The 15863-nt window shown below is 31.0% G+C and overlaps 1 protein-coding gene across 1 annotated transcript in view; it reads right to left on the bottom strand.

Moving 5' to 3' along the window:
- Positions 1 to 14755: 14755 nt before the first annotated feature.
- The window catches only part of LOC103580531 (exonuclease mut-7 homolog), a 63786-nt gene continuing 62678 nt past the window's right edge, over positions 14756 to 15863 (bottom strand). Inside the window, exon 8 of the mRNA XM_008562312.2 lies at positions 14756 to 14853. Coding sequence (XP_008560534.1) covers positions 14771 to 14853 — 83 coding nt within the window. The 3' untranslated portion in view covers positions 14756 to 14770. The remainder of the gene's footprint in view (positions 14854 to 15863) is intronic.

Genomic DNA, 15863 nt, shown 5'->3' with positions numbered 1-15863 from the left:
CTGTATTTGAGTGTTTCGCTTGACTGGAAACCAGATATAATGTCTAAGTAAGATATAATAGAAAGAAGGTGTGGCTAAGATATTTAAACCCGCCTTTGGGCGGGTATTGATTCATGAATGGTAAATATCCAGCATCCGGAGCTGTATCATCCAATCAAGTATCTTTCAATTTTATAAAAATTATCTCAGAAAAACCAGAAAAATATTCGAAACAACTTTTAATTGATAATCTAAAATGAATAGTTTTTATATTGCATCTTTATAATCGACTATAAATTCCTGCTGTGAAAAATGAAAACGATTTATAATTTTATTGAACATTGCGTGGCTGTGCCAGTTATGAGACATAAATATTTTTTATTTATTATGTCGACAATTATTTTATATTAGCTATGTTCAATTTTAAAATTCTTTTTTCTTACTACTCTCTAAAAGTTAATTAGCGAATAGTGAATATTCACTAATAATTCAAAGTTCTAGTCGTACCACTTGGAGTAAGTAGTACGACTATCACTGCGGATTAGTGAATATTCACCAATTTTCATTAATGGTCACAGTAATTTGTGATATAATTATTGTTAATTTTACCATGAAGCTGAATCTAGCGGCCGTTATAAGTAGCGGCCAGAAATTTTTTGCGTTCTCTTGGGTTTTCTACATTAGACAGTAAACTTTGTTACACTGAAAAATAGTATATCGTGTGACACCCATACAAAGAAAGAAAATCGGCCCATTACTGGGTTGTGAATGGCTGCCAATTTTCAAGCATCGGCTGAAGATCGGCTAAATATCGGATGATAACGGTATGCCAAGCATGGCAATTGCAAGCATTGGCCAATCGTGGCAATGAATCATCGGCCAAAGCTTGGTATCAAGAGCACTCGATCAAACCGTTGGCCAACAAACGATGGTTAATTGTGCGCCGTTTTTATAAGCAAAAAGACACCTTGACGATCAAAATCAGTTCATCCATTCGAAAGCTATAGATATTTACATACGTACACTCGAACACCATCGTAAAATTAGTCAGGATAGCTTTCTAGAATCTCAAAACGTCAAGATCTCTTAGAAATTCAATTTTCGGAAATCGGACTGAAACACCCATAACTCCGAATTTTTGAAAATTTCAAATTTTTTTTAGCGGGAAGTTAAAAATGTGCAGTTTTGTAAGTATCGCCCGTATTTAACCCGCTTTCCTATCAATTTCTCTCAAAATATCTTTAATAACTTCCAAACATTTTTATTTAACATATCATTGCATATAATTGATATCAAATTATAAAAAAATATTACATCATTCAAGCATTGATATTTAATATAATAAATTCACACAAAATCAATATATTACTTTTTTTATTTTCAAATCGGCGAAACATTATTTTTCTGATGTTATCTGAGCTGATATTTTATACGTTCTCATTAAGAATAACATAACATACAAGCATATACCATTGAAGCCCATCAATCTGTTATTAGTCATAAGATGGAGAAATAAAAGAAAGTTTTTTTTTTATCGTCAGGACAAATCTTTATATTCATTGCCGACAGAAGTTTATCATATGCACACATAATTATAGTGATCAAAATTCTGAGAATAATATGAATCTTAACTAACATGATACAAAATAAAAATACAGGATACATTTAATATTTATCTACTTCATAATGAAAAGTAAAAATTCATTTTTATTTCCTTATTAGATATTCATTGAAAACGAACATTTATCGAACGGTCTAACGTCAGCAGAAATATTAATGGTTATGAAATTAAAATTGCTGAGAAAGGTCTACAGTACTAACCGAATTTCCGGAATTTAGATTTTAACTCGGAGAAATTGAAAAAAACACATGCAAAAATTACTATAGTCATTTTTGTATGTGTTTATTTCAATTTCTGTTAATATGGTCCGGCTTTATTATAACACCGTAGTATTTCAAACTAGAATAATTTCTCTGTGTATTAATTATATTGAAAATATTGATGGGACTCAAATGATGAAAATCTACCGTGGAAGTGTTTCTTATGCCTTTTTGTGAAAGCTGAAAAAATCGCTGTAATGATAATAAATTAATATGTAGAAATCTAAAATTCAAGAATTTGTTCTTTAGCTTCAAGACATCCAGGGCAGGAGTTTGTCAACCTCCTCTGATTTTATCCAAATTTAAAGAAAATCCGAATATTTGTGTTGTTTTAATACTATCACTGGTGGGAAGGGACCATTAGACTCGGATCCAGCTTTAGCCAGTCGTCATGCCAGAGTTCCAAGCCTTGATCAAGCCTTGGATGGACCATTGGGTGAGTATTGGTCCAAGCCTTGGATGATGTCCATGTTCCAAGCCTTGGGAAACAAAAAATCTAAGGCTTACCCAATGCTCCATCTAAAATAGTCATTGAAATCAATAAATATAATTTTAAAGAAGTTTGAATACCCTTTTATCGACATTACATTGGAGTGTAATTAACTAATTACTGAATTAATAGAAAATAACAAATAAAATTATTTAGGCGCTACCGGGGTTCAAACTGAGATCCTTCTGATTACTAGATCGGGACGCTATCCACTGTGCTAGATCTAATTTTTAAATAATCATGATTTTTTTGCTTGTTAATAATTTAAATCCAATTTAATTTAGAAATATTATATAGTAAAGATGAGGTGAAATGTAGTTTTATTCAATGAACTTAGAATTGTCTAATGGGTAATGACAAACATTTATTAATTTGTAATTTTATGATTCGATGTAAATGAATAAATTAAGAGTAAAATCAAGTAGCACTACTACATTGTTTATTGAACTTTAACATTTATGTTAACTAAAGTTTTGTTCATAGCAATAACTTTCCAAGTGAAAATTATTGTAAATCGAATAATTTTGCTTTTTAGAAAATTTCAACTCTTTTGATATAAATTGTATACTCGGTAGACCATCATGTCCTGGTCTTCTCTATATACAATAGACTGGGCCAAAAAAATCGAATATTTTTTTTTTCTTTCGATACTGTGAAAATATTATTCCTGATGACCAACAAACATTTTTGTGCAAGTTTGAGCCCTTAATATTGATATTAAGAGGTGTATCGTTACGGCTATTCGTTTTTTGACAGAAATTTCATTTTTTACCCAAAACTCGTCAATCATCTATCTGAAAAATTTGAGCAATGTATGTTCTTAAAGGAAATTGAATTCCCTACAAAAAATCGCTCTTAGTAAATTGACATAAAACGAGCCGTTTTTTTGTAACCGTGCCTTAAATATTGATTTGTTTTTTAAATTCTTTGTTTCTATTTTGGATTTTTATAACTACTAGAAATATTAAAATTTTTTCTAGTCAAGATGCATATTTTCGAAGGAAATTTAATGCTATACCAAAAAGGTCTCTTAACATTTTCTGCTAAATTCACTCCTTTGAAAGTTATTCAGGTTATTTAAGTCGTTTTTACTCAACTTCAACCTTGAATAACTTTTGAGGGAGTGAATTTAGCAGAAAATGTTAAGAGACCTTTTTCGTAGAGCATTAAATTTCCTTCGAAAATATGTATCTTGACTAGAAAAAATTTTAATATTTCTAGCAATTACAAAAATCCATAATAGAAACAAAGAACTTAAAAAACAAATCAATATTTAAGGCACGGTTATAAAGAAACGACTCGTTTTACGTCAATTTACTAGGAGAGATTTTTTGTAGGGAATATAATTTCCTTCAAGAATAGACATTGCTCAAATTTTTCAGATAGATAATTTACGAGTTTTGGGTAAAAAATGAAATTTCTGTCAAAAAACGAATAGCCGTAACGATACACCTCTTAATATCAAGGATATTAAGGACTCAAACTTGCACAATAATTTTTTTTGGTCAGGTATAATATTTTCACAGTATCGAAAGAAAAAAAAATAGTCGATTTTTTTGGCCCAGTTTAATATATATGTATATAGATCCATGTAAAGTTGCTAATTTTAATATAAAATAAAAATTCAACCAATGCTGAGACATTGGCCAATGGTCGGTTCTCAGGTAGGAATCACCAAGGCTGACTGTTGGCCGAGCCTTGACCCTGTTGTCATTTGCCAAGCTTCAGCAGCTGACCATTGGCCCAAGTCTCGGCCAGGGCTTGGGCCAATGGTTTGATTAAATTAAACCGAGCCTCGGGTAGTGACCATTAACCCGAGCCTCGGCCAGGGCCAAACCCTATATTTTGATTTTTGTTAAATTGAGACTGCGCACTGACCATTGGCCCAATAGTCTCTGATCTGAGCCTTGGGGAAGGACCATTGGTCCAAACCTGAATCGAGGCTGGATCCGATAGTTTAATTTTTGTCAAGCTAAGCCTTAGCAGACTCAATAGACAATTTTAAGTTCATTGAATAAAACTACATTCCACCTCATCTTTACGATCTAACATTTTTTAATTAAGTTGTATTTAAATAATTTAACAAGCAAAAAAATCATGATTATCTAAAAATTAGATTTAGCAGAGTAGATAGCGTCCTGGTCTAGTAATCAGAAGGATCTCAGTTCGAACTCCGGTAGCGCCCAAATAATTTTATTTGTTATTTCCCATTAATTCAGTTATTAGTTGATTACACTCCAATCTAATGTCGGTAAAAGTTTGATCAAACTTTTTTTTAATTATATTTATTGATTTAAATAATAATATTTTAGATCGAGCATTGGGTGAGCCTTAGATTTTTTGCTTCCCGAGGTTTGGTTGAGGCTTGATTTTTCGTTTCCTAAGACTTGGCCCAAGCCTGATTTTTTTGTTTGCCAAGCCTTAGGTACATCGTTATCATCAGTGGCCTGGACCAATCCTTGGCCCGATGTTTAGCCAAGTGTGGATTTAATATAATTAACGTCTTGTAGGTTGGTCTACTAAATCTAATGTTTTCAATACATTCTATAATAGATCTATTGTAAAAAATGAAAGAGTGGTTGCTACAATAACTTTACTTTAAATTTAAAATAATTCAAACTTTACAAAAAAGAATATTTCACCTTTAATTTAATATTGTACTTGAAGTTTATAAAGCTGTATACATTCTTGTTCTTAAAGAATTAACTTCTGGTTAATTTTTTTTAGTACATGTTAAACATCTTATATATAGTATGATCTCTTTGAAAAAAAAAAAAATTGTCATAATCGTGATTGAGCTTCGTCCGCTTTCGGGGTCTCGCTCGATCATTCAACCGTAAATATTTATATATGATCTATGCATGAACATAAGTGAATAAAAATTGTGTTCTTTTTACTAGCATACAATTTATATAAGACTATATATGATTCTGCATGAACATATTATGATCATATATGATCCTGTATGAATTGTATGTGACTAATCAAATTATTATTGTTTTTCATTAATGTCAATTTATGTCCCTACATGATCACATATGATCTTATACTAATTGTACATTAGTTAAATAAGTTTTATACTGCTTCATATGATTATATATATGAATCATACATGATTTTATATGAATCATCCTCGATCACGTGTAATCGTATCTGAGTATATATGATTGAAATTTAAATTCTCAACAGATTGCAACGTCGTGCGGTCTTCGGAACTATTTCAGATTATTTTTAGCATAATATCTGTGTGCGTGTGTGTACACGTGTAAGAAGAAATATTTTACATTTTTTGAAGGAACAAACCGATTTAGATGGTTCTAGCAGCAATTTAGGACTAAGCTAGTAGGTTTCAAGTAATTTGAAGTATCATTGGGAATTTTTGTTTTTAATTAGGCTTTATTAACTTAAAAATTGTTGATTGAACTCAAAAAGTAATCAGCATTGCAGCTGAATAGAATCTTTTAGTTGACGTAAGAATCGTGTTGTCAGCTTAGATTAACTAACCTGAGCTTAAAAACTATCGATGTTTATAACGAGACGTTAACCATGTTAATGTTAATATTAACCCTTTTTCAATTCAACTGAAAAATGATAATCTTCCATAACAGAAAAGTTGCTAAAGGATGGTTGAAAAGAGGAGAATAAAAGTAAGTACCTCGTGTGATATTCTGACTGAGCAGTGAGCACGTGATGTGTAGTTCACTGTATAGATCATGTGAGGGAACGAAGATAGCCCACCCAGGCCGTCATCAGACATGCCGACAAGTCTTGTTGTTTAGATGATACCGTAATTTTATACCACTGGTTGTACGTATGTTAAACCCTACAGTTATCTTGTTCTACCCTTTGCTATTTTCTATACATATCATTTATTTAAACTTGGATTTTAAATTCATTTTTAACTTCCCGCTAAGAAAATCGATGATTTTCAATAATTTCGGGAAGTTATTGTTTTCACCCCGATTTTCGAAAATCCAAATATCATCAGATGTCGACGTTTTGAGGTCCTAGGAAGCTATTCCGACTATTTTCAGAATGATGTCGGACTGTGTGTGTGTGTGTGTGTGTGTGTGTGCGTGTGTGTGTGCGTGCGTGTGTCTGGATGTAAACTTTTAATATCTTTTTAATGAACTGATCGATTAACAAGTTTGAGGTGGCAATCAAAAGAGTTTATTGACCGTCAACTTTTCTGAAAATTTCAAATCGATCGATCAAATAGACTTTAAGATATGGAAGAAAAACAAAAATTTTTTTTTTTTTTCAGTTTTTTTGAAATTTTTCAGAAATGGCTTCATCGATCAATCCCAAAATCTAATCAGCACAAGAATTCAATAAAACGCGTCGATTGCCGCCTCAACCATCTCAATCGGTTAATTCTTTCGTAAGATATCGTGGGAGAAAGAAATGCTAAAAAACGGTTTTTTCCTAAAACAATAGAATACAACAGTATTTCCGAGCTCGAAGAGCTCGAAAATGTATTCACATCAATGTTTTCGAGCTCAAGGAGTTCAAAAACTACGGGAAGTTTTAGGGCTGGCCTGCAGGGTCAACCGATAGGCCGATTTTTTTCCGGATTTATTGTAATATTCATTTTTACTGATGTCACCATAATAATATCGATACTTGTTTTTCAATGTAAGATCTTAGATTGCATGATATTTATATATTTATAAATAGTAATTATTTATTCAATTGTAAAGAAGAAAAAAGACTACATCGAAATTCATTCCTATAATAAATAACTTTCTTTTCTTTTAGTCGGCTATCTATTGTGAGAATCGTGTGCCGCAAATAATATGTAATTTTCGAATATGATCTATATTTTTTTCATATCAACTTACAGATCTTTACGTACAGACACACTAATAATTTGTAATATTGATCAAGTAGAGATTTTATTATAATTCTTAGTAGTAAGATTTTCTGGTCAGAAAATTGGTGTCAATTAGTTGCTATCAAGTCGCTGCCGGCAACTTCAGCCTTTGTAATTAATGACTATATGTTGTTGTCAACTTTCCCGGAAAATTGAAAGCAACTTTATGTCTATTAATGGATGCCAACTTTTGTCATCAACTTTCTCAGAAAATTTTGTGATCAAATTACAGCAGTAAATAGTCGATAACATTCAGTCAATTAGTTGCGATCAAGATCACGACAAGTCAACTTTTCAATTCAGTTCAGCTTTTGTAATTTTTGACTCTAAGTTGTTGCTAACTTTTCCAGAAATTTCTCGACAATCTATCGCAGTAATCTATCGCCAACTTTTTAGGACAATTGAAGGCAATCTTCCATTAACCAATAGATGCCAACTTTTGACATCAACTTTCTCAGAAAGTTGATGTCTAGATAAAGATAACTTATGGAAATACCAACTTGGCGTCAAGTTGCAGCAACCTGGCGTTAATTTTCTGGGACAATTGAAGGCAACTTTTCGTCAACTAATGGTATGCCAACTTTTGTTATCGAGTTACAGTAGTACTCTGATAACACGAGTTGATCGTGAAAAAGTTGGTCATTCATTAGTTTCCGACCAACTTGACGACAAGTTATCGACAACTTCAGCTTTTGCAACTTTTGGCTACAAGTTACCGCCAACTTTCTCAAAAAATGTCTATCAACTATTGGAGGTACCAACTGTTGGCGGCCAACTTGGTGTCCAGTTGCGGCTGCAAGTTTCTCGTCAGTTTCTCGCCAACTTGGTTATCAGGGTTGGCTAACTTTATCTTTGCAGAGATTAACGTTATCATTGTTTGTTAATTCCATTAGTCTGCGACCTTACTTACTATATATAGGTTGCAGGTATATCTCTCAGACAGTTTCCACTCTTAACCTTTGTTGCCTTAAGAGGAATCACGCAAGTTGGTTTTTACTGAAGTAGAGTTTTATCTTACCAACATTATTCTGCTGATATTGTCAATATTCTGTCAACTTGATTACTTAAGTTCAGAAGTCTTCATATAGATAGATCTGCCAATCACAAATAAAATTTCAATCGTTCAAAAAGTAATACTTCTAAAAATATTACTGTATTTAATTTATTTACCGTGACTTCTATTAAAAATGGAATAATAGTGTCGTTGTTTCTTTTTTGATTGATTTATGAAAATACAATCGTCTGATTGTTTTAAATCCAAGCAGAGCTTATACTGAACGGATATTAAGCTTTTAATTTTGTGCTTTTAAGTCTAGAGCCGCATATTTATTATTTTAGATTTATTTCTGTTTCACAATAACAACGTGTTCGTCTTAAAAAACATAAATAATTTTAACGCAACAATTCTTTGTAAAAATGTTAAGTCTTAATTGGCGATAATCGACTATATAAATATAATTTCAGATTACGAATAAATCTTAATGTAGTTGAAAAGATTATTATGTTAAAATATTATCATACCAGACTAAATAAAAACATTGTTGGAATTATCTTATCCCCTATCTGTGCGACGCCAGATTTTTGTATATTTTCTCAGTCAATATAGAAGCTTCGAATCGACCTTGATATACGCGACGGAACAGGTACATGAGGGAAAAAAAAGTATCAATCACTTTATGACCATAGAAACTTTTCCTATTTTACTTACATGGCTAAATTTCTCTTATGGAAATTTGATACTGAGTTTTCGATGAGTTTTATAAAAATATTTTATATTTGTGTTCAAAATAAATGTCTATGAAAGTTTTATTATTGACTTAAGCATCTTCAATTTGAACTATTAACCGACATCAAAATATATGAATTACATTGGTTAAAATTCACCATTGAAATGTATTGTAAATTGTTATTCTTTATAAAGTTTTCGCTGCTAATTTTTCACGGGTAATTAAAAGAAAGCTGAAAAAATGGGTTAGATGCATTCTGTAGCTTAACATAACTGTTAATCACTTAGTAACAACAAATTATGAGCATTTTTAGTTTTGTAAAATGAATTACATTTATTTTAACAAAAATTTACATGAATATCAAATCCATACCTGTAATTATAATACGAAATAAAAATCACAAGATGTCAGGCGTAAAGATCTTCGTTCACACTTTAATGCGCCATATAATTATTTCTAACCGATAAGTACTAGAATGAAAGAAAAGAGCCGAATATTTCCGAATAAATTTGAATTTAGAAGTCGAAATTATAGCTATGATTCCATTATAAACTAATTATTGTTTTCAAAGTAACCGGTGTTATGATCTTCATTGTTATTAATTATATAAAACTTAATAATTGAAGGCTTATTATCATATGGAGCAGCAGCTTCCTGATCGGTAATTTAGATATATTTTTGAATTTTTTAATTTAAAGTGATAAATTCTCTATTGCACCGTGAGTTTTTTAAAATTATTTCTTATTGTAAATATTGAAACCTTAGCGAATCCGAGTTACAGTAAATTACGGTAATTTACCACAACATACCATAATTTACGGTACTCACAGTAATTACCGTCAATTGCCGCAAACTACCTATTTTACCGTAAAATACGGACTTTAGTAGTAAAATTGCGGCACTGCTGCGGTAGTTTAGGTTAGATTGCAGTATTTTACTGTAAAATGGCATACTTTAAGGTAAAATCCTGTAATATTTTACGGTAATTCTTCTGAATACAGTAAATAACGGTACTTTGCCGTATTCTACTAATTTGTAGTTATTACAGTATTTTGTGGTAAAATCCGGTAATTTATCGTAATTCAGATTCGTTAGGGAGTAAAAATTACAGAAATAAACAGTATTACTTAAGAATATCTAGTTGTCTTTTCGTCACCTAAATTTTTAGGTAATTTTTACTATAAAATTCTCTACGTGATATAATACGCACATTTTAATAAACAATTATGATGCTATTTAAAGTGAATAAACTTGAGTAATTCCATCAAATAGTTCTATTCATTTTTTATTTTTGGTCAAGTTTGCTTATATATACATATGTACACGTAAAAAAATGATGGAGTTGAATTCACCACTTTAAACGAGTAATAATTAAATTAAATTTTGTGGTCATCGCGTCGACAAATGTAGGAGCCGGTATCATCATTAATCTTTACTGTAGTATATGTCGTTTTTTTATTTTTTTAATCTACTGATACACGAAAAGAAAATTATGAGAATGGTTCCTATAATTTTGTGAAATTTCATCCTATACCAGTATAGAAATGGTTCCTATAATTTATGGGAATGGTTCCTATAATTATAGGAATGGTTCCTATAATTATAGGAATGGTTCTTATAATTTATGGGAATACTTTCTGTAATATTATGGGAATCATTCCCATAATATATAGAAACGATTCTTATATTTATAGGAATGGTTCCTATAATATTATGGGAATGGTTCCCATACTATCATGAAATTATTTATTCAAAGAAAAGTGTGAAAATGACTTCTACACGAAAAAAAATTATAGGAAGTATTCCTATGTATTATGAGAATGATTCCCATGTCATTATGGAAATGGTTCCTATGATGATATGAGAACCAATCCCATAATGGTATAGGAACTGTTCCCATACTATTATAGGAATGGTTCCCATAATGTTATAGGGGTGGTTCCTATAATATATAGGAATACTTCCTATTATTTTTTTTCCGTGTAGTTGTTACCATGATAGTAGTAGATATTACAGTTTGTGTATTACAATGAGCCAATATCCCCCATTGTAGTAAATTTATCTACACCTTTTTTTACGTAAACGTGCATTTGAACATTTAAATAATTATTTTCAAAAGCCGTAATGAGTCGACGTATAACCTAATACCAACAATATCATTAATATAATAGTAGTATAAATAAAAAGTAGCTTTCGAAAAATCAAGTTTATTTTGAAAAAATTTAATGCGAAATATCACAGATACATAAATTTTGAATTTGATATACAAGCCGATCAATAAAAAATTTAATTATTCACATCAAAGTAATTATTAATATATTTTCGATTTCTGCTACTTAAATAACAAATATTTTATTGTTTTAAATAATTATATCGATAATTATGAAATAATAATAATATTGTGATTCGGGAAGTATCGAAAAGAGAAGCATTCAGAGATGCATTCGAAAGAATATGAATTTTCCTACATTTGTTTCGGCTTAGTGAATGGTTAGCATCTGGAAAGACTTAAAATGTAGGGATTGAAAGAAGCATCTCAAGAAACATCTCAACGCATCTTCAGTATAAGGAAAAGAGAACAAGGTCGAGAGTTAAAACTACTCTTGTCTCTTGTCAAGTTTAACTATGGAGATTTTTTTTCTATTATAGAAAATAGAGCCTTTTTGCCATGTGACGAAAAAGTTTACAAACCTAAACTAAAAATCCAGATATCCTAGAAAGGGTAGAGGTCAAAAACTGGCGTTTATTCGACCAAAAACGTACAAGTAAATACATCATTTGATTTGCCAATATCTCATTATGTAAATTTATACTAACAATTAAATTTTAATTTTAATGCAACATTTAAGGATATCCTGTAAAAAATTTGCAGAGTAAATGCGGACATCCAGAGTGAATGTTAAGCGGATAACCGGGCAATTATTTAATTCCCTTGGAGTAAAATTCACTCCGAAGGGGAGTTTATTTCTATATTGAAACTCCAAATCGAAGTGAATGCGAATTTAAATCTAATCCACGTTGCTACAAAATCACTCCGTTGAAAAAACAAACTCCCTACCCGAGAAAAAATGCTTAGATATGATCATATCTGTTCATGTATCATCCTTTATGATCATGCATGATGTCATGTATGATCGTGCATGATCATACCTGTTCATGTATGATTTATATGAACTCATATATGATTATGCATGAGCATGCATGATCATATCTGCAGCCTTTTACGAGGAAGAATAATCAGGTATGATCATATCTGTTCATGTATGATAATATATAAAGCCATGTATGATCATGCATGATCATGTATGAGCAGGTATGCTCATGCAGGGCCATTTTTCGGATCTGATTAGATCTGAGTATTCATACATGACCATATATGATAATGTCTGAATATTTTTTCCCGAGTATATTTACTCTATATGCGAAGTGATTTTTTCTAAAAATCCGTAATATGTATAGGAGTTAAGATTTATACTGATAAGAGAGTTAAGACACATAAAAAATTGCATGAGTGTATATAAGAAAGTCGATAGTGCAACATCAAAAGACGGTGAGAACAGATACGACTAAGCTATGAGATATTCAGGGTGTTCTTGGCTTTTCGTTTTCAAGAAAAAGTCATCAAAGAGCTGCGGATGGATAAATGTAAGCACCCGTTTAGTGTCAAGTCAGTGCTAATTTTATTTACCACCTCTGTGTCTACTTTTTTTGTTGTTGTATTATTAATAATATTTATTGAGAAATTTGGATATCATTATTAGTCTAATAAAGTTGCTGAATATAACGATTAATTAAAAACAAATTAATAATAACGCGGATAGATAATTTGTTAGAGTAAATAGATGTAAACATTTGATATGAATAGTAAATAAAAATAAGCATTTCATTGCCTTAAGAATAAATATTAGTTTAATACTTAAATCATAGTGATATCTCTTCAGTTTTAGTGGTAAGCTTATTGTCTTTAGGCAGACGTAAACGATTAATAACTATAACATTTTTATTATCTTTCATTCCGCTTAAAAAAAATATTTCGAATAAGGTACTTAAAAATAAAAAATATATGATATGCTTCATAAACGCCGCATTTTAAATTATTTAATGTTATTGTTTATTTGAACTATGAATACGATACAAATAATTTACTACATTTTATTATATTATCTTCACACAGCTTAATTACACTTTTAGATCAGTGACGAAAAACTTAATTTGAATTCTTAAAAATTTGATTTTTTAAATATTTAGTAAACTATTCGTTCAAATGATCTTTTACAGAAATTTTGATCTCGACATAATAAAAATTTAAAGGAGCTTACTCACAAATATATAACGTCTATCTAAAAACGTTCTTCGTTCTTTTAACTCCCCTCTATAAAAAATTGAAAATTTTCAAAAAAATTGTTTCGGTCCGATTTTTGTAAATTGACTTTTCATCAGATGTTGACGTTTTGAGGTCCTAGGAAACTATTCTGAATATTTCCGAATGGACGTCCGTCGGCGTGCGTGTGTGTATGCATGTGTGTAAAAAGTTTTTTTGTCCGACGATATCTCTGGAACGAATCAACTGATTCGAACGTACTAGGCGGAAATTGAAAGGCTTACCAAGACAGAACTGAGTAGATCTTAATGTTGGTCGGTTAAGTTTTTTCCAAGTTATTCAAAAGATAAAAATTAAAGAAAAAATCTTGTGGTCTTTGTTCCCAACTGGGTCCCGATGTGGCAAACCTAATAAAAGTTATTTATTTCTGCATTGGGCTATCCCAACGAGTTCTCAATTAGGTCCCACTCAGAAAAAGATGTCGGTTAACTAATTATGGCATTGGAATATCCCTACAAGTTACCAATCGGGTTCAGACCTACTGGGTATGCCACAGGGATTCCCAATTGGGAACCAATATATATATTGGGACAATTTCTACTTGGGTAAGTGTGACCAGGATAGCGCCCACAATTCTTATCTGAGTAAAACGTGGCACACGTATTTTTTGGTCTGATAGCTTGATGAAGTTCAAAAATGAGCTGAATCGGTTGATTAGTTTTGAAGATACAAAAGTATTTGAAGAAGAGAAGCTTGAAAACTAATAAATAACTGATAGGAAATCTACTTCTATTTCCGTTGCTGAATGGCATTTTTTAGCTTTAGAGCAATAAGTCATAGATTCGATGAAAATGATAGTTTTGAGGAAAAAACTTGTAAAAAGTTTGTTTAGAATCATATACATTTTTGATGCGTTCGAATGAATAAACTTTCTTTTCTATTTTATTTTTCTATAATTAGCTTTTACTCGTTATCTATAAAGAATTTATATTCTGCGTGATTTGATAGCAAACGTTCTATAGAGTTTTAGTTGCCCTTATACCAAACAAAGGAACTTATTCTCACTGACATATTTTTATGTATTTTCTTCTTTTATATTATTGTGTGTTTTCTTTTCCTTTATTTTTTTTCTCTCAAAATTTTAATTCCTGTTTTTTTTTTTTTATACGCATCATTACTAGTGTTAGGGAATGTTCACCTACGTATATAAGTATAACTCACTTAAAATGATCTTAAAGATACAAAAATTATCGAGATAGCGGACCAAATATATGAAAAAACTCGAGAGATGTTCACTAAAATAGTTTCGGCAGACAGCGTGGCACCAGACGGACTAAACTACCAGAGGGGATTGTCCCCAACGACAGCAATAAGGAAGTTTCCTGCTGGTTGAAAAAACACAAGAGTCGCTAAATATCGGTATGTGTCCCCTTATTGCCTGAAAAAACACCATATTCTTATACTTTTTATATTTGTTTTCAGAACTATATTAGAGCAGTTCAAAAATTACCTTCGTTGAGCATACCATGTAAAATTAATCCGATAGTCAATGAAAAATCATTAGAATTATCCATCTTTGTTCCTAAAAAAAAAAAAACAAAAAAAGTCTACAAGTTATTTTTATTATTAATTAGTTTACATGAACTGTTTCCATATCAAGTTTTGTTGCTGAAAACGAGTGTAACCACAACGTAAACAAACTTATCCAAACTTAAACCAAAATAAATATTGTAATTTTTTACTTTTTGGCCGTCGAATTTTTTCTCTTGAAATTTATAAGTGCAAAGATCCTATACCTGAGTCTCGATCCGTACTTGACCGGTTTTATTTTTTTCGAAGCATATATAGAGAATTAGTGACGAGGGGGACTGATTCTATACGTTAATAAACTCACACCTCGTTGTTATGTGTCTTGTTACTCCCCTTTTTACGGTTCTCATCGCATGGCAATAGAATATATAGCCATTGCTGTCAGTTGACGGGCACGACTTGTGTACACATCGAGCGTACTTTCCCCTTAATACATGGTGTTACCACTCCTACAAACATGGAAATATATATATATATATATATATAAAATCCAGTATGGGTTCATACAGTGACTATCAAGAAGTACAAGAGGTAGAAAAGTGGGCAAAATAAATATGGCGAGAACGTCTTTTGTATATGAAATTGAACGGCCATTACGGTAGCATTTCTGTTATGAACTTGACAGGACTTTGAATTCCTTTTATGAATATTTAATTTATTAATTCATGGTATGACTTTTAATTAATTTCATAATAAAATTATATTAAAAAATTATTAATAATAGTTAGTGAAGTAAAACCATTTTCAAAAAATATGAAAAATGAATTTGTATAGTTGGGTATAAAAATAGTGATATTTTAAAATGTTGTTAGAAAGTAAAAGTTAGTACCAGTAAAACACCAGTTTAGCCTTTAGTATTCACTTATAATCCTATGAATTAACTCGAATTCGTTTGGTAGTTTGTAAAGATAAAGTGGGACAGTAAAGGCAATGAGGCATATTCGATGTTTTGACACTATGCCACCTTCCGGGATAATACTTTAAATGACGGATGCGGGTGGT

This window comes from Microplitis demolitor, chromosome 4, assembly GCF_026212275.2.
Source record: "Microplitis demolitor isolate Queensland-Clemson2020A chromosome 4, iyMicDemo2.1a, whole genome shotgun sequence".
In the NCBI taxonomy this organism is placed as follows: domain Eukaryota; kingdom Metazoa; phylum Arthropoda; class Insecta; order Hymenoptera; family Braconidae; genus Microplitis; species Microplitis demolitor.
Note: the sequence above shows the minus strand (reverse complement) of the source record. Positions and strands in the feature narration are given on the sequence as shown.